Here is a 24,968-nt window from a genome sequence, read left to right on the forward strand (position 1 = left end):
CCCCCTTTATATTCTCAGCAAGAACTACTTTCGGGCCTTCCCTTCTTCATGCAACGTCTTGATTATTGTACGATACTTTAGTACAGCACAACTGAATAGATAGTTGATAGCCTCATCAGTTTACCTCACGTGATAACTTGAGCAGATCACTTCTAGTGGTTCCGTGACACTAGTGTGGCGCCCTGCCCTAGTCTGGCTGAGATAGTGATTCAGTATTTCCAGTTATTTGAGAGGCTTAGTTCAGTGAGGTTAACAAACAGCGATATAGGGCGTGGTCCCAAAACGCGACTTAATTCTGGGACCGTCCTTTTGATCGGTCGGACCCTCTGGATGAGACAGAGCTGGATCGGAAGTTGTGGGCATGGCGGGGGTTGTTATAATAGGTGGGGGAACAGGTATGTGAGGAGACAGCATTAATACTCTTAGAGTGTTTAGGACTTTCAGGGCGGCTTGGGATAGGTATCTTACAGCTAGGTGAGATATGTTTGTTAGAACTATACTTATAGCATAGCCCTTCTCTACGGCGGCGCTCTCGTTCGGCCAAGCCTGCTGGGGCATAGCCTAAGATATCTATATTTATTGCGTCAGGGGGTTAGCAGGGCTGAGTTGGTTATTTAGGGGCTGAGTAAGAATTATTATTAATGAAACGCAGCTGCTCATTAATCTTAGCTACCAGGTTTATATAATCTGTTAGATACTCTGGTTTAGGTTGAGTAATTATTAGGCGCTGTAATTCGGGGCTGATAGCGCCCTTTAGGAGCATATACTGAGCTCCTTCGGCGGCTCCTGCTTTACTTGCCAAAGTCCTGAATTCGGTGAAAAATTTCCAAAAGGGGCGGCTCCCTTGACGGAGATCACGAAGCTTTAGTTCAGTATTAACTTACTTATTTAGGTCCCTATATTATCAGTTAAGCCAGGCGATCAGTAATTATAGGGTTGGGAAATTATGGCTAAGGCGGCCCAGTGTAACTGCTGGTTCCCCTAAAATGCGAGATCGCGTATAGGTTAGCTTAGCTAATTTGCTGGGGTAGTGGTTAGAGTTACCTAAGAGTTTATTTATCAGAGCGGCCTTCTATTCTACTAGCTGACTGCGTCTGCCTGTAAACTCAGTGATGTCTGGAAATCTCTCTAATAATTATATTTAAGTAACCAGGGGTTCCTTCTGCAGAGCAAGCCCGGAGCCATTCATAGACTCAGTAGGTGTATCTATTTATTATTAGTTATTAGTATTAGGAGTAGTGAGAGCGATTTTGGGGGGGGAGCCGGGAGCTGACTTAAGGGTGGCTATCTCTTCGCTCAGAGTGAGTACCGCCTGATTCTATTACGCAAGAGCTTCTTGCAGGGCGTGAATTTATGCAGTCATCTGTTCCTACATAGTGCGGATAATCATCTCCAGTTCCATTATTATGGCTGGTAAGGATGGTTGATGCAACGTAGTATCACAGAACCACTAGAAGTAATCTACTTAAGTTATTATATAAGGTAAACTGATGAGGCTATCAACTATCTATTTAGTTATGCTATACTAAAGTATTATATAATAATCAAGATATTGCATGAAGAAGGGAAGGCCCGAAAGTAGTTCTTACTAAGAATATAAAGGGGGCCTTATCATACCTTTCCTAATTGGGATTTGGGCGCGCGCGCGGTGAAATCGAATTAGGAAGTCAGTTTAGTTTAGGAGTCCAGTTGGCCAACGTTAGGTAACGTTGGGTCATGTTAGGTCATGTTAGCTGATGTCGGTGCTGCTTTAATCAGATAGGCAACAGGATGGTGCCAATCACGTGTCATAGGGGTGACCCCATGACAGCCATATCATATGATATCTAAGACCCTTGCTCCTGTGTCACATGATATCCTTCAGAGTATAAACCATTTTCCCCAGTACAATAGTTATATTTATAACTTAGAATAGTCTGAGCTTCAAGAGTATGAGAAAATATTTAAACTAATTACTAGATAAACTAGATAGTTGAATTATAAAGAAGTGTAATACTAGTAAAGATAGGATATTTATATAGACCTTATTTTTAATATCTTTATTGCCTTATTTACTATAATTACTTTAATTATTATTAAGTAGAATAATTGCTCCCGCCAATCAGCGATGCCCTGGCTGTCAACTATTGGTTGATATACTTATTCCGCTTATTATTGAGCAGAATGATCGCTCCCGCTAATCAGCGATACCCTATGACTGTTCACGTGTTACCTCGTAACAAACCTTTACAGTACCATAAGGACAAAATAAAAAATAGGTATCTAAAAAACTTTTCACTAAATTCAAATTTCTACAACTCAAGCTATATTATATAGCTAGATTCCTTTTCCGAAATAACACGTTAAAATTTAACTGCCTTACAAACCATGCATTAAATGTACTCCATTCCTGATCCGGTTCCGCAAGTTCAATCTGCGGTGCATAAGTATATGTTAAAAGTGAAAAATAACTTTTAGTGGTTTACTTACATCAAATCTCCTTAGCAAGCTTGGTACGAGCTTATAAATTTCCAGCAAACTTATGTTTTTGCCAATACATGTCCTGCTCCCAGCACCAAATTGGAACATTGTGGCTTTCATTTCTTTTAATTTCTCTGGTGAGGCATTAATCCATCTCTCTGGTCTGTACATGTGTACATCTTCACCAAATATTTCAGGGCGCCTATGTAAAACCCATGCATTACAGCCCACAATAATTCCACCTGGAATTCGCTGGTTAACCACGTCCAAACCTTGTTTCGGAGTTACGCGCTCAAGCATGAGACCAGCAGCTGGGTGCACGCGGAAAGCCTCCTGAATAACAGCATCAAGGTACACCAATTTTTGACTGGCTTTCCAAGAGACGACGTGCGATTCTCTATCAATTAGTCCACTTTTCACTGCTTCATCAATCTCATGCATCAACTTTTTATACGCGGATGGATTTTTTAGGAGGTAGTAAAAAATAGCACTCAGGCTGATTGCAGTTGTCTCGCTGCCAGCCAGAATCATGCTTAAGCATGTTGTCAGCACCAAATCATCGGTCATTATGTCCGGATGGTCTTTCTGTGCTTGCATGAACTTGGATAGTAGGTCTGCATGGAAATTGCCCAGCATTCCTGCTTCGATAAGCTTGTCCCGCTCTGCTTGGCGCGAAAGGGCAAATTTGGTCGCAGGAAAAACAGCTTTGGAAATCCCCCAGCGCTGTAGTTGCATATGAACAATATTCTTTCCGAATAAATAGTCCAAAAATGGCATCTGTCCAACCTGTAAAATTGGTGGTAAGTGTACGTAGTAAAGATTTGAAGTGATTTAAACCTACTGGACCAGCATAATCCAAGAACTTGGAGATAAAAGCGATAATACCATCAATGTCCTGATTCTTCTCAAGGAATCCTAATCTCTTGCTCCATGTTAATTCTCCAATGACGTCAAATGCAAAAAATTGAAACCAACGGGCCAAGTCACATTCTTTGGCAGTCTTCTGGAAATTTCTTTCCGTTTGGTCCAAAAAGAGAACCAAGGTACTGTCCACCAGTGGCTCATATGAAACCAAGGAACTCATGCTGAATGCATTGTTCACACATCGACGATATTGAGCATGATATGCCTCGTCCACTGTGGAAAAAAGAGAGGGCAAACGTCGCCCTTTAGAAACGCCTTGTTGCACAGGGTAGAATTCCGACTGTCAAAAATAGTTAGTGACTGCTCTAAAAGTAGTTATTCATTGAAAACTATACCTTAACGAGACCTTTATTTAAGCCATAGATGCATTTTATCGACCTTGGATCGGCGAAGCTCAGTGCATTTGGTCCAATCCTGACAATATCCCCATACTTCTCGTGCAACTCTAGGAATGTCTTCTCAGTTTTTCGGTTAGCAGCATCAAAGAAACGCCACCAATCAGTATATGCTGCTAGCCATGGTCCTGGATAACAACTGATGCCGTAACGGTACTTGTTGCTGATAAAGTATGCAATTATTATGGTTGGAAGTAGCCAAGTCCACGATTGAAGGACATAATTAACGACATAAAAGAGCATATTGATTTTTTTATCCTGCACTTATGTAGCAACAGAGAATTTGGAAGAAGACAGACTAAAATCTCATGAATTTCATGCATTGGTTTTATCTCATCATTTATATATGATAAAGCCTTAATATATCGCCATAGTGGAATATTCCCGCTTCAGCCTGGCGCAGCTTGTCCCAATTTGGCGATGCGTTATGATCTCTCGGCAGTTGAACAACGGCTTTTGAACGGACTTCTGGGGTAGGCATAAGTTGAAGGGGGTTAAACTGTAAGCCTCAGCAGATCGTCTTCAAGTGGGGCAATTTCATTTGCCGTGAACCATTGCCGATACTATATTCAATATCAGGCACATCGCCCAACACACCTCTCTTCGCATTGATGAGTTTTGAATTACATCAAGGAATTTCTATACACATTGCCAACCGGTGCGGGGTAAGTATTTCCCGAATTCCATCTTTCAAGAAATAATCTAAGGAAGCTAACCCAGTTGAATAATCATTATAAAAGTCATATTATTACTATATATCTTAAACAAATTCGGTTCTTTAATTATTTTTACTTTATATAATAGAAAATGATTCAAGCTCATTAATCTTGCTTATAATCTGCCAGTTTTAGTGCTTATCCTCAGTTCTTCAATAGTGCAGAGAACTAGACATTTTTCAGCTAAAATCTATAATATACTGAATCCAACAGAATCATCATGTTTCAGGCCAACCCGACAACATAAATCTCTTGTCTCTGAATTCGACTGCATTTTTTTCCTACTAATTATACGATATCTTTTTTCTTACCAAGCTATTCTCGCTAGTAGACCTTTTGGGGAAATCCGAACTATCAGTTTGCGAATTTCGTCCATCATCAAGATGCCAAGTGCAAGCGGTAGAGGAAGAAGCCAAAACTCAATTGGAACGGATGTTGTCCCAAATAAGTCTTGAATGCCTTTCACTTCGGTGACAAATATTGCGATAGCCAAAGCGATCATGACAGATAAGATAAGCCATGGATTGCGCCTCTGCTTCCGTATAGGGTCGGCCTGAAGGATTGACATCCTTTTGTTGCGGATTGACAGAATGTTTCCAATTTGCAGAATAACGAGAGTGACGAAGTATACGCACTGGCCTTGAGTATTGAAAAAGGTAAGTTGATCCTGTGTGTATCCGTAGAATCCTTCCGTATAACCTTCGAAGAGGAAGACAAGTGCATGGAACGGAATGCCAGCATGCTTTTTCATGTAGTAGAAAAACATACTATGTGCAATGACAGTTTCCATAACACCAATGAAGAGATATGACTGTGCATAGATCTTCATGTTGATCAAGTGGTCTTTCCGATGGTTGCGTGGAGGTAATGTGAGCAGGTCGAATTCTTCCTTTTCCATAATAAGACTCAAACTGAGAAACAGGTCCGTAAAAACGCAAATGATAATCATAAGGAACGAACTAAGTGGTAAAGGCACTCCAAGAAAGACATTCACCAGTACAGGCCAAATCTCTGACCAGCTACCGGCTGGTAGCAAGTAGCTAATGACCTTTTGAAGGTTCTGGAACACGAGTCTTCCCAAACGGATTGCTTCAACAATAGACTCGAGACCGCCAAGTAAAACCAGATCTGCGGCTTCCATGGCTACATCACTGCCACCTGATATTGCGATGCCTATGTCGGCTGCGCGGAGAGCTGGAGCGTCATTAACGCCATCACCAGTGACGGCCACAGCGTACTTTCGCTTTTGAAACTCATTGACAATTCTTAGCTTTTGCTCTGGGGTTGTGCGGCCGAAAACTATCTCTTCATAACCGCATATAATGTCCCAAGCATCATCAGGAATATCCCAAAGCTCATGTCCTTCCAGAAGTAGGCTCGTGGTGCTGTGCATTGAATGTTGTTTATTTCCATTAGCATTTTTCCGCATATCTTTAATTGTTTTCAGTGAATCAGGATTTCTATCTCCTGTGAAGATGCCGATTCTACGCGCAATAGCGGCACCAGTAAGTCCGTAGTCACCGGTGACCATGAAAAAGCGGACGCCGGCCTTACGACACGCAAGAACAGTTGCTCTGGCTTCAGGTCTAGGTGGGTCTAATACGCCAAGAACTCCAATGATGGTTAAATTTTGGAAACAGCGTTCCATGAGTTCGTCCCCAAGAGAATTCGATTGTAAAGTGGATGTTGTATCATAGGCACGCTGGCAGAAAAGAATTACACGCTCCGCATTTTTTGACAGCGTATTTTGCAACCTCGTGAATCGATCGCGAGCTTCTGCATCGATTTCTTTGATCATATTGTCTTTGTAAGACCAATATTGTGTGCAGTTTGGCAAAAGGACGTCTGGTGCGCCTTTTATCAAGATCAAGTAATTTACGCATTTGTCGTCAGGTTTGCCTCCCTGCGCATGCATTGTGAGCATCCACTTGTTCTTTGAATTGAATGGAATTTGGAAGACTCGCGGATATTCCGTAGAAACGTGTTTCCCCTGCTTGATTTGTTCTGCAAATCGAAGAACAGCCGCGTCCGTGCTATTCCCCAAGACAGCCCTATCACGGACAGGGGCATGGATGGTAGCAGGGTCAAATACTGCGTCGTTGCACAATATTGCAGCTCTATGCAGTTCTGTTAGAGCTTTTTGTGTGCTTTCCGACCAGTAAGACTGCTCAGCCTCATCTGCAGTCAAGAGAGTATCAACAAAACCGACCGAAGTCAGTGTGCTGATTGGATGGATCGGATCAGCGATCCGACTCCCAAGTGGGTCTCTTGGCGGATCTGGATAATCCACTAGGATTATCCGGATTGATCCACCTGAGGCCCTTTATGTCGTTACTGAGGCTGTTGATTATGCCACATATGACTTAAAATAGAAAATATTTATGATGGTGAAGTGCTCGGATTGCTATTACTTTAAATCTATAATCTTAGCCTTAGCCCATGATTGCAAGCATTGAGTCGCTTGGATCGTTTGAGGCTTCAGGTGGTTGCGGTGCTTGGTCACCATATGACCTAATCGGCTGAATAAGCGTTCAGGCTCATCGCTCATCGCAGGTATTGACAGCATATCCAATGCCATTTTGGTCAGATATGGATATTCGATGCATCCAGTGGTGGACCACCACTCAATCGGCTTATCAGTGGTAACCAATGGCTGCATAAGGTACCGCTCGAACTCATCAAGGCCAATTGGTGCTTTTGAGGCTTGTGCCTTAATCTCAGCGAGGGTTTTCAGCCTATATGCCTCCATCATATTTGGCTCATATGGCCTTGGTTTTTGAGGTGATTCGACTGATGTCTCAACGTGCTTATATGTACCTTGCCAGAGGGCCTTTAATTTAGCCTTACCTGCCTTCAGCCACTTCACTTGCTTGTGCCATCGTCGCTCCACAAAGCGCCAGTTATATGATGGATGTAATACCAGTGCTGCAAGATACACAGTGGTGTCATCAAGCTTTGCATAATATGCCTCAGCCTTATCTAAGGCAAGCCGGATTTGTGTAGCAAAGTGCCATTCGCCTTCGAGTGAGGTTTTCGGAGCATCTTTATACTAAATATATATATTAGATAGCTCGATCACTATCAACTCGATGTCATTAAGTACGTTCACAAGACTTGAGGACTTGCCATCTTGAATGTAGCCTTGAAGATCCATTATTGCAGCCCAGCATGGCTTAAGTAGCTTCATATATTGAGCTAAGATAGCCCAGTCATCCGCATCTAAGATATCATCTGCAATGGTGGTGAAGCCACCCGGATCGTTTCTTTGCCGTTCTGAGTCAATAAAGTGTTCAAACTGCGCACGATGCTCAATTAACATTTTGAGTTCATTATAAACTGAGTTCCATCGTGTGTCATTGCTTCGATAAAGCTCTCGAGGTTTAAAAGATTGTAGATTGGTGGTTTTCAGGATATGTGATAGATAATCAATTTGACCTGCATACTTGATATCAGATTTTGTTGTAGTAGGATAATAATATTTATAGTGCCTCAGGCAAATCAGGCTATAATCATATCTGGATTGTAGTGCAACACCATGATTATCCTGATATCATATATTATAAATAAAACTTACTCTGATGCCATCGCCAAACTCTCTGAGGACTTGCATAAGTCCAGGCAATAAGATTATGAGCTTTTCCAATAGGTCCTGCTCGGCGCCAGTAAGTTAACTGATCCTGAAGATCCATCATCTCAGAATCCTGCGCAAAAAGTCTCTTATCAAAGCCATATAAGAGACTTCTTGCAATTAGATTCAGGATATGACCTGCACATCGAAGGCGCCGTTCAACAGCATCTAAGCCAAAGTAAGAAGCTATTGACTCGACTGCAGTGTCGTTATTACTTGCGTTGTCAACCATAAACCAGCCAAGATGATCTCCTTGAATTTCGAAGTCTTCAATGACTTTAATCACCTTTGCAGCCACATCTACACCAGAATGTGACTCAGTTTGTTCAGGCACAGCAAGAAGGATTGCTTGAGGCTTATATGACGCATCCAGATAATGCGCAATAATGCCGTTCATTGAACGATGGTTATTCGATGACCAAAGGTCGAAGGCAATATGGATCCGACTGGTAGCCTGATGTAAGTGCTCCACCACCTTCATCTTGTGAAGCTTGTACGCATTGTTAATCCAGCTGATCAATGTGGTGTGATGAGGTACCAACGCTCGATTGTTCAGATACCTGATCAGGTCTCGAAAAGCCTTATTATCCACCTGCCTAAACGCGAGATTGGTATCGACAATCCACCTCACCACCAAGTTTCTGAAGTTATGATTGTCAAATGACGTCGCTAAGTGATTCAAAACTGCCTGCTTTTGCACCGGATCTATATCAAGATCTGATACTGGTGTTGAACCTCGATTCTGCAATTGTACCCAACCACCATCCTCCTTTCTGAACTCCTCGTTATGCCGATTTCGAATATATTTAGTAACGTTGCTTGTGCCATTCTTAATCGGCCAATGGTGCTTCTGCTTCACCTGTTTTTGGTAGCATTCTAAGCATAGCCAATAATGGTTATTAGTCTCGATTTCTTCGATAAGCACACCACGATCCCATATAGGTGAGTTCAACCGATTTACTGCTCTTCCGATTTGCTTAGTAAAACCAGGCAATCTTGTGAACTCCACCTTAGTATAATCAAATCGCTTCGGTACAAAGGTATCGAGATCACCGGCGTGTGCTTTCAGGCTTATGTCCTCTGATTGAGTTGGTGGTGATGATACATCTGATATAACAATAGATGCGTCTGCAAGTGATGAGGTGGGACTTGATAGTGAGTGTAGTGGTGACTCAACCACCACTACCTCATTTTTAGGTCTTTCAGGATGACGTCTTGAGGCTCGATTGCTTGCCATGGCGGTATACCACTGTTCATGATTGATGGTACTTGGCTTCAGGACGGGCTTATTATGAGCAAGAGCATAGCACAATGATGACATGATGAAATGCGGTGTGATAAGGCAAGTTTGGCATATGTGATGAGAGGTGGCAGATATGCTCACAATTGGCCTAAGCATTAAGCCACCACTATATAATTGGATCATCCGGATGGATTATCCAAATCCACCGCCCAATTTGGATTGTGGCTTATTGGATAAATCCGAATGGATCTATCCAATTAGATCCACCCAATCAGCACACTGACCGAAGTAACGGTCATATTGTTTTGAGTGAGAGTACCAGTTTTGTCGGAGCAAATCACACTGACACATCCAAGGGTCTCCACCGTTGATAGACCTTTAGGAAGGATATCAGCCTTTTTCATACGGTTTGCAATCACCATCATAGTCAATGCGACTGCGACTGGCATGCCTTCTGGGATAAAAGCGACCACGCAGCCCATGACATCATTCAGCATTGCAACAACGTTCATGAACTTATTGTGTTTGACGCGCAACCAGAAAATCCAGGTTAGTAAGATCAAAAGCGCTAGACAGACTGTCAAGCCCACAATAATCTTGACAAATCGTGTAATTTCTCTCGAGATCAAGGTAGGCTTTGCTTTCACCCCAGTCGTTGCTTTTGCGATGCGACCCATAATTGTGTTCCCGGCTGTAAGGACAACCACTCCCACTGCCATTCCGTTTGTCACACTAGTGCCCATCGCCGCAATGTTTCGAGTTTCGAGGAAGTTTTGGTCCGTTGCTAACACAGCACCTTCGACTTCTTCGCCTTCGCCGGTCAGCATTGATCGATCAAATCGAACATCCCCTGATGTTTCAAGAAGGCGAATATCAGCCGGAACTTTGTTCCCGATCTGAATTTTTACGATGTCTCCGACAACGAGTTCGGTAGAAGGGACTTTCTTCCAAGCACTGTTGCGCAATACCAGCGCATCTGAGGGCAGGAGATCCAGAATCGATCGCATCGTTCGCTTTGTCGACCAGTCTTGGAAAGATGAAAAGCTGGCTTGAAGAAAGATCACTATCAAGACAAGAATCGCTAGTCCAAGATTATATGCTTGTGGATTTGGGTCGCCTAATGGTCTCCAACAGAGGAAGAAGACGAGTACTCCAATCCAGAGCACGGAACAAAATCCACCAAAGACGTACCCAAGGACCTTCAAAATTTGACTCTCGTGCGATTCAGGAAGCACATTTTTGCCATCCCTTTGGAGACGTTGCTCCGCAACTTCTGAACTGAGTCCGTGATCGAGTGACACATTGAAAAGACTGCAGATTTTGTCCTGGTGGAGCATGTGGTAATCAAGATTTTCGAAGAACACACGATCCTCTACATCGCCAGGACGTGTCCGAGACTTTTCTTGTCTATGTTCTGCTTGGGCTTCAGAAATCTGGAATGACAGAGTTCTATGTTCAATTGGAAGCCCTGAAATAGATGCTGGTCTTCCATGGCTTGCAGATGAGTCGCGACTGTGAGAACGAACTCGCTTTCTATAGTCGCTTGGGCCTCGGTCTCGGCGATCGGGGCGAATTTCATCATCCTGAAAAACAATATGCGAAGGAAATACTATGTTTGCGGCCTCCAAGTCTGGAGCAAGTTGTTTTTCTTCTTCCTCCATGTTTGTCGCTATTCTGTGATATCAAGCTGAGATTAGAATGGCTGAAAGTGAGTAGGAGGATTTAAATTGTGCCAGCGTGCTTTGAGACTGTTCTATTGATACTCAGATAAATGTGAAGTTCAAGGTATTGAATATATCTTTGAGACCTGCAATGCCTTTTTAAGATATGAAGGATATACATATATATATGCCCTCGGCGCGTATGGAAGACTGTAAGAACTTATGTCTATTACGCGATAATTACTTAATTAGTTCCTGATTTGATAGATAGCACGTGAACTGAGTTAGAATAAATGGCGCAAAACTGACAAATCTTAAATACACAAGAATAGCTACTTAACTTGCTCAAGATGTTGAGAAATAGATATGTTTAGTAGATAGATGAGTGTATGAATTCTATATAATGTCTCAAAATTCGTAATGTAAGTTTTCACACTGATAAATTGCGACAACTCTCTGGGCTTAATAAGGTAATAGAGTAAGACGTATGATATTTTATGTGATAATCTTATAGTTAAATTCATAAATATATAATGTATTACTTGCTATTGGGTTATATATACTTGGATACTCTCTGATCGGCTTTGGAAATCTTAAAAGTAATCTCTAAACCGATGATTTTTAAGTAATGAAAGAAAACACTATCAGATATGCTATACTTCGTACTGAAGAGGAAATCGAAAAGAAAATATTATTTAAACACTTCCTAAATTAGAATAACAGCTGCTGATTAAAAATGCGACTTAGGACTTAATTACCCTATGCATATCAATTTTGCATCTCATGATTATCTATAAACAGAATCTTACTTTTAGCATGTGATTTTCCATTTTTCCATGCCTGTCAATGAAGCACCGAGGGTAAATTTTCCAGCGACAAAGAAGATCCAGATGCGGGATTTTTGTATGTTGTCGACATTGGCTGAGGCCAAACCAAAAAGTTCTAGTTCCAGCGCTAGAGTTGGCCCTACACCGTCCCAGAGTTGGGACTGTTGATGCCAAGTCGTCATAATCACAGAGATCACTGCCAAAATTTCGCCACTTTAAAGGCAAATTAACTGTATGGTTCTTTCAATAATGCATGCATAATCTTGACTTTCTATAGTTATTACACTCCCTTTCTGCACAGGCAAAAGAATAGAAATAATTCTGGAGATTCAACACCACAGCTTAGTCTTACTTAAAAATGGTCTTAAAGCAGCTAGAGATTACTGGATACATCGTTGACGCTTAACAGCATCAGTGCTCGGAAATCCGTGTTGTTCCCGTAACCTCCTTTACGGCGCCCCACCAGGTAGAAAATGCCGCACTTAGGTTTAGAATTAAACCAAATCTACTCTTCTTCATTAAACCAAGAATACATGTATATTTAAACCAAATTTGCAGTTTTCTAAGGATGAACAACCTACATAATAAAAGAAGGAGCTATAGGATATCATATTTTTCATTTAATAAAGTCTTCGATTCAGGATAAAATATCAAGTATTAACTAGTGTAATTCAAATTCAAGATATACAAGAGAGCTTAATGTTAGAGACCAGTCACTAGGATAATCATATATATACTAATATAATAGAGTATATGGCTTATATATATGCTAAAGCATATATAGTATGTATTCTATACATACCATTTACCGCAGACTGATTTCTTAGTTACTTGTACCAGAGTTAACTAGGATATATATTTTAGTATTCTCTATCTTAATATGCTGTTAAATGGTTTATATTTATTTTTTGAGTGTAATTAATACATTAGGTTTCTACTTTAAAGCGTCGACTACTATCTAGCAGCTATTGGTGCTATTCTGTGGTATAGGAAATATTTCAGGGCCCAAGCATTGCTGGTGTTTTGGTATCTCGGTCGCATACCTTATATCTATACGCTGTAGTGAGAATGAGATATATACCAGGAGCGGGAGGCATGTGACTCACGTGAACCTAGCGGCCCTAGTAAATATGCTACTACACTACGTAGTTCAGCCTGAGTTCTCAGTAATCAGTACCATCTACTTTAAAATATATCTTGTCCATCATCTTAGAGAATACTCAGTTTCGTCATCTCCCACAACTAGAATAAGCAACCCGCCAACCCCTCGAAGTCAGCGTGGTTGAGTCAACAATCATTTCTGGTCCATGAGCTATTTTGGCTGTTTTGCTATCTATATAATATATATTAAAGAAGTATATTTAATAGTCTTTATTATAAGATATACCCCATATTATTTTTATTTAGAACCTATTTTATTTATATAATACTCATAGTTTTTCTATACTGTCAGCAGAGTGAGGATTTACATTGCTAGCTCAACAAGCACCCAAATCTTAAAGGAAAGATCAGAAATGTTGACTCCGTTAATTTTTCCTGCAGATTTACGATTTTAGCTGTTTCATATATATTGATATCAATTAAGAGATATGTATATGCTGTACAAGTGAAACTTATGAGAAGTATATGCTATGCTATTTGGAATATGAGTGAATTTTTTTTTGACTCAACTATGTTTGACACCCTTGATATTATGACAAGTGAAAGTTGACTGATCTTCAATTCCGGCATATGCTTCATGATTCATGCACAATGCTGATGAATCATATATAGCTATACTTTTGTTTAGGCAGCTTTGATGAACATCGAATCTTTATAGTATAAAAGTAGCCTATTGAGTCTTATCCCCTCCATTTATATACTCACTTCCTAATATTAAATTATCAAGTCCTGTTACTTATATCCTCAATCGAAAAACTTCAAAGTACAGATTTTAGGTCATGGTTCTAACACATGCTATTCAAGTTGAGAGTATCAGCAACTTCACGCCGAAGAAAGTTGCTGTTCTCGGAATTGGAGCATTCTTCGTCTACTCTTATGCTTCCTTCCTTCTAAAAGAGGTAAAGGTTCGCAAGCTTGGAGGTCATGCAGCATATCGTTGGACCTACTTGCCACTAGGGCTGGATCTTGTCTATCAGGCTATTGCAACTACACTTAAGAACACAGCCTATCAATTCTGGAGAGAGTCGTTCTTGACATGGGGCCATAAAGAGAACCCCTATACTCTTGAATCATACTTAGCAAACCAACGCCTTATTTTGACAGCTGACGTCGACAATATTAAGGCAATCCTTGCGACACAGTTTCAGGACTATGGAAAAGGGGAAAGATTCAATAAAGATTGGCATGAATTTCTAGGCGACTCTATCTTCGCCACAGATGGCCAGAAATGGCAAGACTCAAGACAGCTGATTCGACCCCAATTTGTCAAGGATCGACTTAGCGATATAAAACTGTTTGAAAAACACTGCCAGATCCTCATTCCTATGCTAGGTGGCAGTGGCACAGCTCTTGATACAACAGTTGATGCTTCAGATTTATTCTTCCGGTTCACATTGGATGCTTCAACCGACTTTCTACTTGGAAAAAGTGTGGAGAGTCTACATAAGAATCAGTCAGATTTCGCAGATGCCTTTAATAATGCGCAGCGGCATCAATCCATTATTGCCCGTACAGGGGGTATGCCGTGGATCATTCCAAAGTGGCAGTTCAGGAAGGACATGAAGATTATCAACTCACTCTGTGACCAGTACATTGATGCGGCGTTGCAACTAAGTCCAGAAGAACTGGAAAAGACCACGAGAAGTGAATACTCTTTTCTTCATGCTTTGGCAGGATATACGAAAGACCGCTCCATTCTTAGAGATCAGATTATTGCCGTGCTCTTAGCAGGACGAGATACAACAGCTTGCACACTCTCTTGGCTGTTCTATGAACTTTCTTTGCAGCCAGATATTGTGGACAAGCTACGTCGGGAAATTCTTACAATTATTGGATTGGATGCATGCCCGACATATGAGAACTTAAAGTCAATGAAGTACTTGCAAGTAAGTCCCTATAAATAATGAACATATATTGCAAAAACTTTTAGAAGCTAATTCAAAGTTTTTAGTACTGCCTAAATGAGACACTAAGGCTCTATCCAGTTGTCCCATTCAATGTTCGTGTCGCTCTTAAAGATACAACACTTCCTCGAGGTGGAGGAAAGGATGGAATGTCTCCAGTTGGTGTTCTCAAAGACACTCAAGTCGCGTACTCTACTCTCGTCATGCAACGTCGTGAGGATCTCTATCCACCAGTTTCATCCGGATTCCCCCCGATTGATAAGTTTGCTCCTGAACGTTGGGAGAACTGGTCCCCTAAACATTGGACGTAAGTGTTATTGCAATGTTCTTTGGTCATATTTACAATATTATGGGCTTATTTGGAAAATTTTATACTTAAGCATTGGTTGCAATTTTCCTTTTCATATGCTGCATTTATGTTAATTATCACCGAAACCCAAAAAACTGACAAAATTGTTAGATATATTCCATTCAATGGTGGTCCTCGCCTTTGCGTAGGGCAACAGTTCGCTTTAACAGAAATGGGCTACACTGTGATACGGATTCTGCAAAAATATGAGAGGGTCGAGAACAGAATGGCAGCGCCACCAAGATGGAAGACAGATATCGTTCTAGCACCGGCTGACAGTATTTATGTTGCTTTTATTCCAGCCAGCAACTGATGGTAAATTATGTAAAGTTTTGCAAATCTAGATGCCTTGCAAGGGATATGACTGGAATTCATAATCAGCTTATGATTCAAGTTTTTTTTTTTCAGTAACTGATGCTGCAAGATCAAGATCCTCATGATTGTATGGTGCAATATAAAGGGACATGTTCGCACAATTTCCTAGCTTCTGATCTTAGTAAGCCAACTATTGACCTTCTCTTCAAGCCATATTTGAGGCAGTAGAGGAAGCTTCTGAGGTACCTTCAGCTGTCAAGTAGATGTTGCATGGTAAAGGCTAAAATGGAGAATGTGGCGATGTATGCGACTACTAGTATTCCATGTGTGATCCACGAAGGGCGGTCAGACTTGAGATCTTTGGAAAAGCAAAGTCTAGAACAGAGACTTGGTATATTCAACAATCAACATGAAATAATATTATGCGGAATATTCTCAGTATTTGAGAGCAACCGAGACTTCTCAAGGCGTGACTTCGCGAAACCTTCTTCAGCTGCTCAGCCTGCTCTTCGGTCCTGGTCAGACTAGATGAGTTGCAATTGCTGCCTTCAAAGAGCAGAATTACTGAATTTGATTGAATATAGTATCATGAGCGACTACAGCAGAGGGCTTTTGAATTCCGGATTGATCAGATCGCAGGACTATGTATCAAGTCACACAGAAGACCCACAAGTATTGGAGACAGCTTAAAAAGATAGCGAATAACAACAGCTGTACTCCATTGAGAGACACGTGTGCGGTCGTCCAATATAAAGCAGTCGGTACTCTAGCCCACTTAGCCCTCTCTGGTAACACCGACAATGTATCAATTCATTGTCTTAGCGCTGCAGCAAGTCAGCTGTAAGGTCATTGCGCAGATTGTAGCCTTTCATTCCAAGATAAACCACCAGTTTGCGGAGAGATTGATACCATTCTTGTGAGACCCAATGCTACGAAGAGAGTGATACCAACCCTTAGGGATGAACACTGCATCACCTGGCGCAAGGGTCGCGTGGTATACCTCGATTTCAGGAAGACCAAGGGCGCTGTCTTTACCATGTAACAGAGCTACATCCATGGACTCATTGTCGTTGCTCTGTTCGTCCTCTACGGGCGAGCGTCCAAACCAATTGACATGCGAGATTCCCTGCGAATCCTGGTTGTCCTCAAGCACCTCGTTGACTTGATTGAAGTGTCTCGCATCGGGGATCCCCCAAACCAAGTTGCTCATGAGGTCTCGTTCGGGTCCTATCATCATCTCCTCTCCTCTCATGCTCATGCTCACAGGCCCCAGCTGTTGACACTTCATCTGGACCTCGCGTTTTGCATACGCGAGCATGAGTTCGCCATCGCCACGTCTAATTAATCTTACTGCTTTGAAGCCCGCAAGTTGTACTAAAAAGTTGGAATGCGGGTCCTTGTGCAATGGTGTCTCAACAGGTGGAACCCCCACCCAAATGCTACTACTTTCGACGCCATTATCAGGGCTAAACTCGGCGGCTTGCGTCACATGTAGGTGGCGTTTCTTGCCATCATAATCATCATCATTGCCGTTTTCGTAGGAGCATTTGGTACAGTATAAGGGCGGGGGGAGGGCTTCTTGTAATCCGTGAGGTAAGCTGGATATGGAACATTGGGCGATGTAAAGGGTTTCGTTAGGTGAAAACGTGTCGGGGTCAGCGAGCTTTCTGGCTGTCCAGTCGAGGAAAAACTCTAGCGGTGCTTCGAATCTCTCAAAACCTTTGACGCGCCATTTAAGAGCGTCTTGTCCCCATACAGTCCGCTCAATCGGAACAATTGTGTCCTTGTACTGACGTAGGTACTCGTCATTAAGAGCAACGCAGCCAGCGTAGTCACTTTGTGGAGATGGAGTGACCCATATTTCCTGTGCTGGAAGGGGGTTTAACCGTTTGAACTCGCGGAAGCGGTATTTGATAGGAGTCTGCTTCTCGTACCATTGCCTACGGAATGAGTGGACGGACCATTCTCTAGCAGGACAATGCGCAAGGTCGAGGAGCCTTGTGCGGAAGGGTCGCATCAAAGCATACAGATGAGCTGGAAGAAACTACTGGGTTGAGAGCGAAGGTGGATGGCTGAGTGAATGAAGTATAGGAATGGCGAAGAGTATTTGAATGCATGCGCACACAACCTGGAGTCTGATAACCGCTTAGCCAAAGTAGGCCTCGGCTTAATTTTAGCGTGGAACTCATTAACGGAACGCTACGTATTCTAGAGAGCAAGGCAGTATTTTTCAGAACACCCAGTAAGCTCAAGACAGGCGAGTGATGAGTGGTCCGAATCTGGAATCTTCGTGGAATATTGCCGCGAAAGATCAATAACGGATTGTTCAAAACCGATTCTAAATGATGGCTAGCACTCCTGAAAAATTTGCCATCCATGAAGCTGCTCGAGATGGCAAGCGTAAGTCCTCCTATTCCTGTTCTGTACCACTCTCACACACTGTAGTGGCCGTTGTGGAACAGCTCTTGGCTGTGAGCATACTTCTCCAACATCTGGCACCGTGGAGAACGCGGACTAAGTAAGACTAAAAGGCAAATCCAAAGCTTGCGAACCTCCGAGATGAAGATGAGCGGCTTCCCATTCACTGGGCTGTCTCATATAACCATTTTCCAATAGTGCAACTCCTCGTGCAATCCAAGAGTTTCGATCCAGATGCTCAAGTACGGCTAAAGACAAAGTTCCCGAGCCCTGTGACCATTTGTACTGAGCGATCTAGGATGGAATGGGCTGGACGCCGTTGATGATGGCAGCAAGCGTAAAGGATGGCGAGGCTCTTGTCGATCTTTTGATCTCAAAAGGGGCGGATGTGAATGTGTCAAGTGCTGCTGCTACTCGAAAATTTCTTGACAGGACCTTGCTAACTGTGGATCAGATAGCAACGGTCAGGTTCGCTTGCGGAACATCTATGCAGATAAGCTCAAAGCCATTTCACTAATTCACAATGCAGACGGCTCTTCATTTTACAGCGTCGAAAAACAACCTAGATGTTGCTCGTAAGCTCATGGCGAGCAAAGCCACGACGCGGAAAAAGGATAAGCGCCAACAGCTTCCACTGCATCGTGCTGCGGCAGTTGGCTCTGTGCCCATGATCAAGCTCTTGCTAGAGAATCAAAGCCCAATCAATGCAACTGACATTGATGGGATGACTGCTTTGCATCATGGTAAGCGCATCTCCCTGATTTCATTGAGAAACGGATGTTATAGAACAATCAACATTAATTTGCGATCCAACAGCAATATCCGAAGGTCACGGCGATGCCGCCGTGGCATTACTCAAAGCAGGAGCAGACCCAAGTAAAGAAGATCGAGAAGGACATGTTGCGTTATTACTCGCACCTGATGCCAAGATTCGAGATTTTATCATCCAAAGCGCTGAACGAGAAGGCATAGATCTTAAAGCAATGAATCTGAAATAATCAATTGGAGTTTGAACTGCAAATGTTCAGTGTATGCATATTCTTATTTGTTGATGACGCAAATCTTTGGACAAACGATATACTATACACCAACTGAACTTCCGGTCTCTTGAGGACTTCCCCGCTTCGAAATGTCGATATATGTCCCTTCGTAGAATGCATGTAGAAGCCGTAACGGAGAGCATGAGCTTTCAAAACTAGCTTAGAATACAAGTAACGGCCGTGCCTCTGCCATTTACGCCGAAGATTATGTTGGATTGGACACGCACGCCTCATGCGAACAGATGGAAATTGAGCAGCATGTCAGATATGGGAAATACTTTGAGAACCACAGATCCCAATCTTTGTCTTGTCAATTTCAAGCCAGGACTCAGTGAGCGACTAGATTGGTAATTAGAAGGCAGCCACATGCAGCTGACAAAAACGAACTCGGCGTTGATAAATGCAGAAACACTGGACCAAATACGGTTGTCAGTATTTTTAGGGAAGGAATGCAAGCTCGTCACTCTCCCTGCAGTGAAAGAACAGTGACCTGAAGCGTGGATGAAATCGAATTTTTATTTGGACGGATTGACGAATTGGAGCAGGTGCAGCAACTCGAGGCAGTAAGACAGGGCAGACGTCGTCAGAAAATTGCAAGTATCTAATACGCCCCATCGATAAGACTTCATAAACGCGAAGTGCGAAAAGACAGGATCGAATGTCTACTCTATATCTTCGTCATCATTCAGGAAAAAAGACACGCGCGATTAATGGGAGAAAGAAGATTTCTACATTGAGATTCCAGTCGAAACTAGCATTGTCGAACTCAAATCTTTTCATTTTCCTTAACTAAAGAGAGACGACAATGGTCATGGCAGACCCGTGCCTCATTGGTAGGCACTCAAGTCCAATGGCACGCTGCTCACACGTCCGGCACGGTACCTCTTCTGAACGCCGCGGAAGTCACGCGGCTTGGGTAGCGCCGAATCATCCTGGAATTTCCACCTTGCGTCTTGAATCCTTATGATGCCCGGGCTACGAGTGGGTGGAGGCGATGCAAGAGAGCCTGCACGACTGTCTCTGTTCCCTCCGTTTGTGAGAGTATAGGATGAGGCGTTGGTTTGAAGTAGATTAGAAGCCACCTTTGCTGTCGCTGCTCCCTCCGCCTGCTGCACTCCGGATTGCGACCGAGGCACTGATGAGACATCAAGGTTCTTGTTGGTGCTTGAGCTCGTGTTCCGCGATAGCGGCGCCTCAGGAGGCGGAGGCGGGGGAGGAGGCTGAGCTGGGGTACTAGGCGCTTGAGAAGAGGGTCGCGGAGGAGGTAATGAGGGGGCGGGAGGAGCCCTGGGTGCCGAGGAAGGCGGTGATGGAGCCGGCTTCGAGTAGTTATACGGATCATATTCGTCCTGGTCGTCTTGGACATTTTGTATGCGCGATGAAAGAGCAGGCGGGTTCGGAGCAGAAGCAGGAGGAGGTGGAGGTGGCGGGGGTACTGAAGGAGTTGAAGTGGATGCAGAGCGGTTAAATGCGTTTCGCGCTGCTTGCGCTGCCAAGCTGTTCGCGCCATTTGAAGTGCTAGGTGGCAAGCTCGGAGGAGGTGGTGGTGGTGTCGACCGAGAGGGCGGCGGAGGAGCTGCGGATCCTGGAACAGGAGGTGCCGAGGGAGGAAGAGGGGGCGCCGAAGGGGGGGCAGGAGGGGGTGCAGGTGCTGAACTTGCCGGCGGAGGGGGTGGAGGAGCAAGTCCTGAAGGTTTTCGAGATGTCGGTAAAGGGGGCTTTTTGCCGGGGGGGGGCGGCTTGGGTTTCGATGAAACATCAACCATGGATACAGACGCGCCTCGCAAATTGCCTCTCAGACTTGCTACTGAGGGTACGACGGGTGCAGAAGGTGCTGTACCAGGAGGCAACGGAGGCGGTGCTCCAGGAACGCGTGGAGGTGCTGCAGCAGGAGGACGTGGTGGCGTCGCTATAGGCGGACGTGGAGCAGAGCTTCGTGTTGATTCCGGATCTGACATGTACGGTGAGCTTCTATCAGCTCCCGTGTCAACCCCTGCTCCGCCTGTTTTCCGTAGCTTTGGTATACCTCCTGCGAGCAGCCCTGCCAGCTGTGGAGGTCCGCCTCCAGCACCCGTATCTCCGCTGTCACTGTTGCTTCTTGCTCGATTCGGCGCAGGCGGAGCAAGACTGCCTGGAGGCGGTGGAGGTGCTCCGCCAGGAACGCCGGGTGAAGGGCGTTTACTCATTCCTGGAACTGGAGGTGCTCCCATGACTGGCGCAACCGTGCTCGTTTTCTTTTCCAGTATTGGAGCAGATCTATCATTGATCTGGGTGACCTTTCTGAGTCGTGTTCCTGATTCAATACTGCTGAGAAGTGCACCCTATGAAGTACGGTAGGTCAGCGAGCGTGAAGAGAAAAGGCAAGTAGGAAGTAGATGTATGGGCCTTAGCTTACTCTTCCTGCGCCTTGGGTCTGCTTTTTGGATGGCAAGCCTCCTGGTGGTGGAGGAGGTGGAGGGGGAGGACCGCCGGCTCCCCGGCCCATTCCAGGCAGCGGAGGAGGCGGTGGAGGGCCAGGCATTCCCGAATGTTGGTAGTATAACGACCTCAGAGTGATATAAGGCGGATTATGGTCGGAACGCCGTCGCCAGGCAGTCTGTCGATCTCAGAGCAGGTTGGTCGCACGTGCTGACGGCGGAATGGGGTTAGCTCACGGCACCAGAGGGACACGCAGAAGTCTGCAAAAGGAAGAAATCTGGGCGAGAGCGTGTGAGAAAATGCAAGAAGAGTGTTCCACAGTGCTATGAGCGTATTCCTGGAGCTGGTTAACAGACGTGATCAAAGTTTGGTGTAGTCCATGTTGGGCTGGAGTGACGAATGCCAAACAAGGCTACAAAGCCACCAAACCCTCCTCGATTCTCCGACGCCGCAAATACACCTTACAGAAGGAAAAGTATGGCGAGCACAACGCGACCAACCTTGGATCCATTGGCTCGGCACTCGCACTATATATGCAAGCATTGCACATCTTCATTGCGATTATCGAATGGGCCGGCACGGTTCATACACAGTGTCGCGTTCACAGCTGCGCCTACGCAAGCAGTAACACGACGAAACGGCCGCGGTCTCCCTCCGGCGCCGACACATGAAAGAGTAAACATCGGAAGTCAGTGGCGGGCAGCGAGCTCAGCAGCTCCGAGACTGGCGTCAAGTTCTTCGCAGAAACCGACAGTCAAGAAGGTCGCAACGGCAGCAAGCGCAAACACGCCTAAGAGCAAGAATGAAAAAAGCTTCTGGGAAAATGACTGGACCATATTCTCCGCCGACAACGCCGCTCTTGTCAAAAAAGCCCAAGCATTTGGCGATAAGGTGCTGCAGGCCAAGGGTGTACCTGATGATGCTGTTGTGATCGAGGCAATGAAGGTCGTGGAGTTCGCCGCCGCGCAGTTGACGCGAGCACCAACGAAGAGTGCCGTGCCGTTGTCAGAGCTGGCTGGTAAACGAAAGAAGAAAGAGGGGCCATTGCAGATATCACAAGAGGGAGATGCAACAGATGGACTGCTGTCGTTGGACAGATCCAAGAATTCGAAAGCCGCACATCCCATGTCCATCTCCATCTCGATGGACTTGCTCTCCAACCTTGCCTACAAGATCATCACATTCCCCACTGTTTTTGTGACTCCAGAAGTTCTTTCGAGCTACGTAAAAGTCCAGTCGCTGCTCAAAAGACCAGAAACATTCCCGGAAATTTTTCACCTATACTCTAACAAGCCCATTCCCACACCGAACACTAACCCAACCAAATACTCGACACCTAATCCGCAGTCGCATAAACAAGCAATTCCCAAGGACGCGGCAGATTCTGCTCTGCAGGCTGCAATCGAAAAGAAGGACCTTGAACTTGCCATCGCGATAATTGACACTTCATACGCTACGAAGGCCTTTCAACGGCACAAGTTCATCACCAAAGCCTTTCCTGCAATTGGTGGCATCGCGTTGACGCCAGCAGCAGCTGGCATCTTGGCATCACAGCTTCCTGCATACTTCCCAATTGCGAACCCTTCCGAGCTCGTGGCCTATGCCACTGTGGGTATGGTAACATATGTTGCAGGCGTATCCACTCTCGGCTTCGTTGTCATCACAACCACCAACGACCACATGGAAAGGGTAACATGGGCACCCGGCGTACCGCTACGAGAACGTTGGTTGAGGGAGGAAGAGAGAGCTGCCGTAGATAAAGTGGCTCTGGCTTGGGGTTTCAAAGGCGAGAGGCGAGGCGAGGAGCAGGGAATCGAGTGGGAGAATCTAAGAGAATGGTGTGGTCTTCGGGGCATGATCTTGGATAAAACAGAGCTTATGGAAGGCATGGAATAAACGAATCGATTTGACCGCATTTCCATGCATTGTGGCTGCGGTTTGGTCGGGATGTAATGTTTCCCGAACTGGTACTATCTACCGACCGGGTGGATACATGTATCCAGCGAAGCTCGTCTGGTTTTACGCGAAGCTCGTCTGGTTTTACGCAAAGCTCTTTTTCAATGCTTCTGTATATGCCAGACGCACAACTCCACTTGAACTTCGAAGGATAGCGGCTTCGGCCCTAGGATACCGCGGAGTCCGATCATTCCGTACCTGTGGCGCCTCCACATTCGCTGGATTGATTCGCGATAAGTATCGGACATATCCGCAACCTATCACCTGCATGCGTTCATATTAAGATTACTTCCCTGTAGTACTTTTAATAAATAGCTATCGTAATCACTGTCTTCGCAATCTATGTTTGAACGTTGAGAGATTCTTTCCCACCCAGAAATACCTACAAGAATTCAAGATGACGACAGTAAGTGCCCAAAAGAGACCAGTAGTAGGAACTGTCTGTCCAATGGCCCTTCGTGTATACTCATTCAACTTAAGGATTCAAATGCTTTCCAAATACCGCTTATTGATTTTTCGAAATATCTATCAGGAACGGCGGAAGAGCGAAAAGCATGCGTAGAAGCCATCATGAAAGGCTTCACGAGCTCAGGGTTTCTATACCTCGAAAATAGCGGCCTTAGTCCCTCCAGTGCATTCGACTGGAGCGCCAAGTTCTTTGACTTGCCTCTCGAAATTAAGTCGAAGCATCCAAACACGAACTTTGCTGCCAACCGGGGCTACTCTGGTATGGGAAAAGAAAAAGTCACCAATCTTGATCTTGACTCCAAAGATGAAAATGCTATCGAGCAGCTCAGGGCGATGGTGCCAGATATGAAGGAATCTCTCGAGATTGGGTCAGACGCAGGGCCACGGTATCCCAAAAAGCCGTGGCAGAACCACTACCCAGACGACTCTCTACCAGGATTTGGAAAAGCTGTTAGTAGCTTTTACGAGCAGTGCGATGATCTGCACCTCCAAATACTTAGTGCTATAGCAGAAGGCTTAGGATTAGAGCCTGGATTTTTCAAGCCATATGTGTCCGGAGGTGACCACTGCCTTCGATTGCTGCATTATCCCACGGTGCCGAAGGCTGTGTTAGACAAGGCTCCAGCCGTGCGAGCAGGCAGCCATACCGACTACGGCACCGTGACGCTGCTCTTCCAAGACATGAGTGGGGGTTTGCAAGTGAAAAACCCCGATGGCTCGTGGCTCGACGTTCCACCAAAGGAGGGTGCCATCGTTGTAAACGCTGGAGACATGTTGCAGATATGGACAAACGATGTGATCAAGTCTACACACCACAGAGTTGTCAGCCCACCAAACGCGCCAACTACAGAGGACGGATGCTACTCCGCGAGATATTCCATTGCCGTACGTATTTCCTTTCGAGTGTCCGCATGCGCGCAATTTTCTAACGCCTGAATAAGTTCTTTGCTCACCCTGACCACGAGAAACTCGTAGAAGTGATTCAGAACTGTGTGACAGACACACGCCCACAGAAGTATGCTCCAACACTGCCTGGTGATTGGATGATGAAGCGACTAGCCGCTACATATTGAATTGGGTTCGAA

The 24,968-nt window shown here is 44.6% G+C and overlaps 8 protein-coding genes across 9 annotated transcripts; 3 read left to right on the forward strand and 5 right to left on the reverse strand.

The window, feature by feature from the left end:
* Positions 1-2,291: 2,291 nt before the first annotated feature.
* PV09_09396 (uncharacterized protein) lies at positions 2,292-4,022 on the reverse strand (the record flags this gene model as incomplete). Its single annotated transcript, XM_016363452.1, has 5 exons — positions 2,292-2,303; positions 2,363-2,413; positions 2,470-3,246; positions 3,302-3,664; positions 3,720-4,022. The coding sequence occupies 5 exons, from the start codon at positions 4,020-4,022 to the stop codon at positions 2,292-2,294; spliced, it is 1,506 nt and encodes a 501-aa protein (XP_016208694.1).
* Positions 4,023-4,802: 780 nt separating this feature from the next.
* On the reverse strand, positions 4,803-9,444 carry PV09_09397 (uncharacterized protein; the record flags this gene model as incomplete). The annotated part of the gene is made up of 4 exons (XM_016363453.1): positions 4,803-6,816; positions 6,907-7,544; positions 7,599-7,930; positions 8,070-9,444. 4 exons carry the CDS (start codon positions 9,442-9,444, stop codon positions 4,803-4,805), a joined length of 4,359 nt encoding a protein of 1,452 aa, XP_016208695.1.
* Positions 9,445-9,464: 20 nt separating this feature from the next.
* On the reverse strand, positions 9,465-11,171 carry PV09_09398 (uncharacterized protein). Its single transcript, XM_016363454.1, has one exon. The coding sequence runs from the start codon at positions 11,025-11,027 to the stop codon at positions 9,624-9,626; it is 1,404 nt and encodes a 467-aa protein (XP_016208696.1). The 5' UTR covers positions 11,028-11,171; the 3' UTR covers positions 9,465-9,623.
* Positions 11,172-15,991: 4,820 nt separating this feature from the next.
* On the reverse strand, positions 15,992-17,674 carry PV09_09399 (uncharacterized protein). The gene has a single exon (XM_016363455.1). It carries the CDS (start codon positions 17,598-17,600, stop codon positions 16,452-16,454), a length of 1,149 nt encoding a protein of 382 aa, XP_016208697.1. The 5' UTR covers positions 17,601-17,674; the 3' UTR covers positions 15,992-16,451.
* A 213-nt stretch (positions 17,675-17,887) lies between these two features.
* PV09_09400 lies at positions 17,888-19,080 on the forward strand. Of its 2 annotated transcripts, XM_016363456.1 has the most exons (7): positions 17,888-17,983; positions 18,029-18,054; positions 18,115-18,243; positions 18,300-18,402; positions 18,456-18,469; positions 18,531-18,744; positions 18,818-19,080. In XM_016363456.1, the coding sequence occupies exons 1-7, from the start codon at positions 17,926-17,928 to the stop codon at positions 18,997-18,999; spliced, it is 726 nt and encodes a 241-aa protein (XP_016208698.1). In that variant the 5' UTR covers positions 17,888-17,925; the 3' UTR covers positions 19,000-19,080. The 2 variants fall into 2 exon arrangements, with proteins under 2 accessions (XP_016208698.1, XP_016208699.1); XM_016363457.1 differs by lacking the exon at positions 18,029-18,054.
* A 651-nt stretch (positions 19,081-19,731) lies between these two features.
* Positions 19,732-21,843, reverse strand: PV09_09401 (uncharacterized protein). The gene is made up of 2 exons (XM_016363458.1): positions 21,437-21,843; positions 19,732-21,362 (listed from the first exon to the last, which is right to left on the reverse strand). The coding sequence occupies exons 1-2, from the start codon at positions 21,560-21,562 to the stop codon at positions 19,869-19,871; spliced, it is 1,620 nt and encodes a 539-aa protein (XP_016208700.1). The 5' UTR covers positions 21,563-21,843; the 3' UTR covers positions 19,732-19,868.
* Positions 21,844-21,936: 93 nt separating this feature from the next.
* Positions 21,937-23,355, forward strand: PV09_09402 (uncharacterized protein; the record flags this gene model as incomplete). Its single annotated transcript, XM_016363459.1, has 1 exon — positions 21,937-23,355. The coding sequence occupies one exon, from the start codon at positions 21,937-21,939 to the stop codon at positions 23,353-23,355; it is 1,419 nt and encodes a 472-aa protein (XP_016208701.1).
* Positions 23,356-23,812: 457 nt separating this feature from the next.
* On the forward strand, positions 23,813-24,956 carry PV09_09403 (uncharacterized protein; the record flags this gene model as incomplete). Its single annotated transcript, XM_016363460.1, has 3 exons — positions 23,813-23,821; positions 23,896-24,768; positions 24,825-24,956. The coding sequence occupies 3 exons, from the start codon at positions 23,813-23,815 to the stop codon at positions 24,954-24,956; spliced, it is 1,014 nt and encodes a 337-aa protein (XP_016208702.1).
* Positions 24,957-24,968: the final 12 nt, after the last annotated feature.

Source organism: Verruconis gallopava (assembly GCF_000836295.1).
Source record: "Verruconis gallopava strain CBS 43764 unplaced genomic scaffold supercont1.66, whole genome shotgun sequence".
Lineage (NCBI taxonomy): Eukaryota > Fungi > Ascomycota > Dothideomycetes > Venturiales > Sympoventuriaceae > Verruconis > Verruconis gallopava.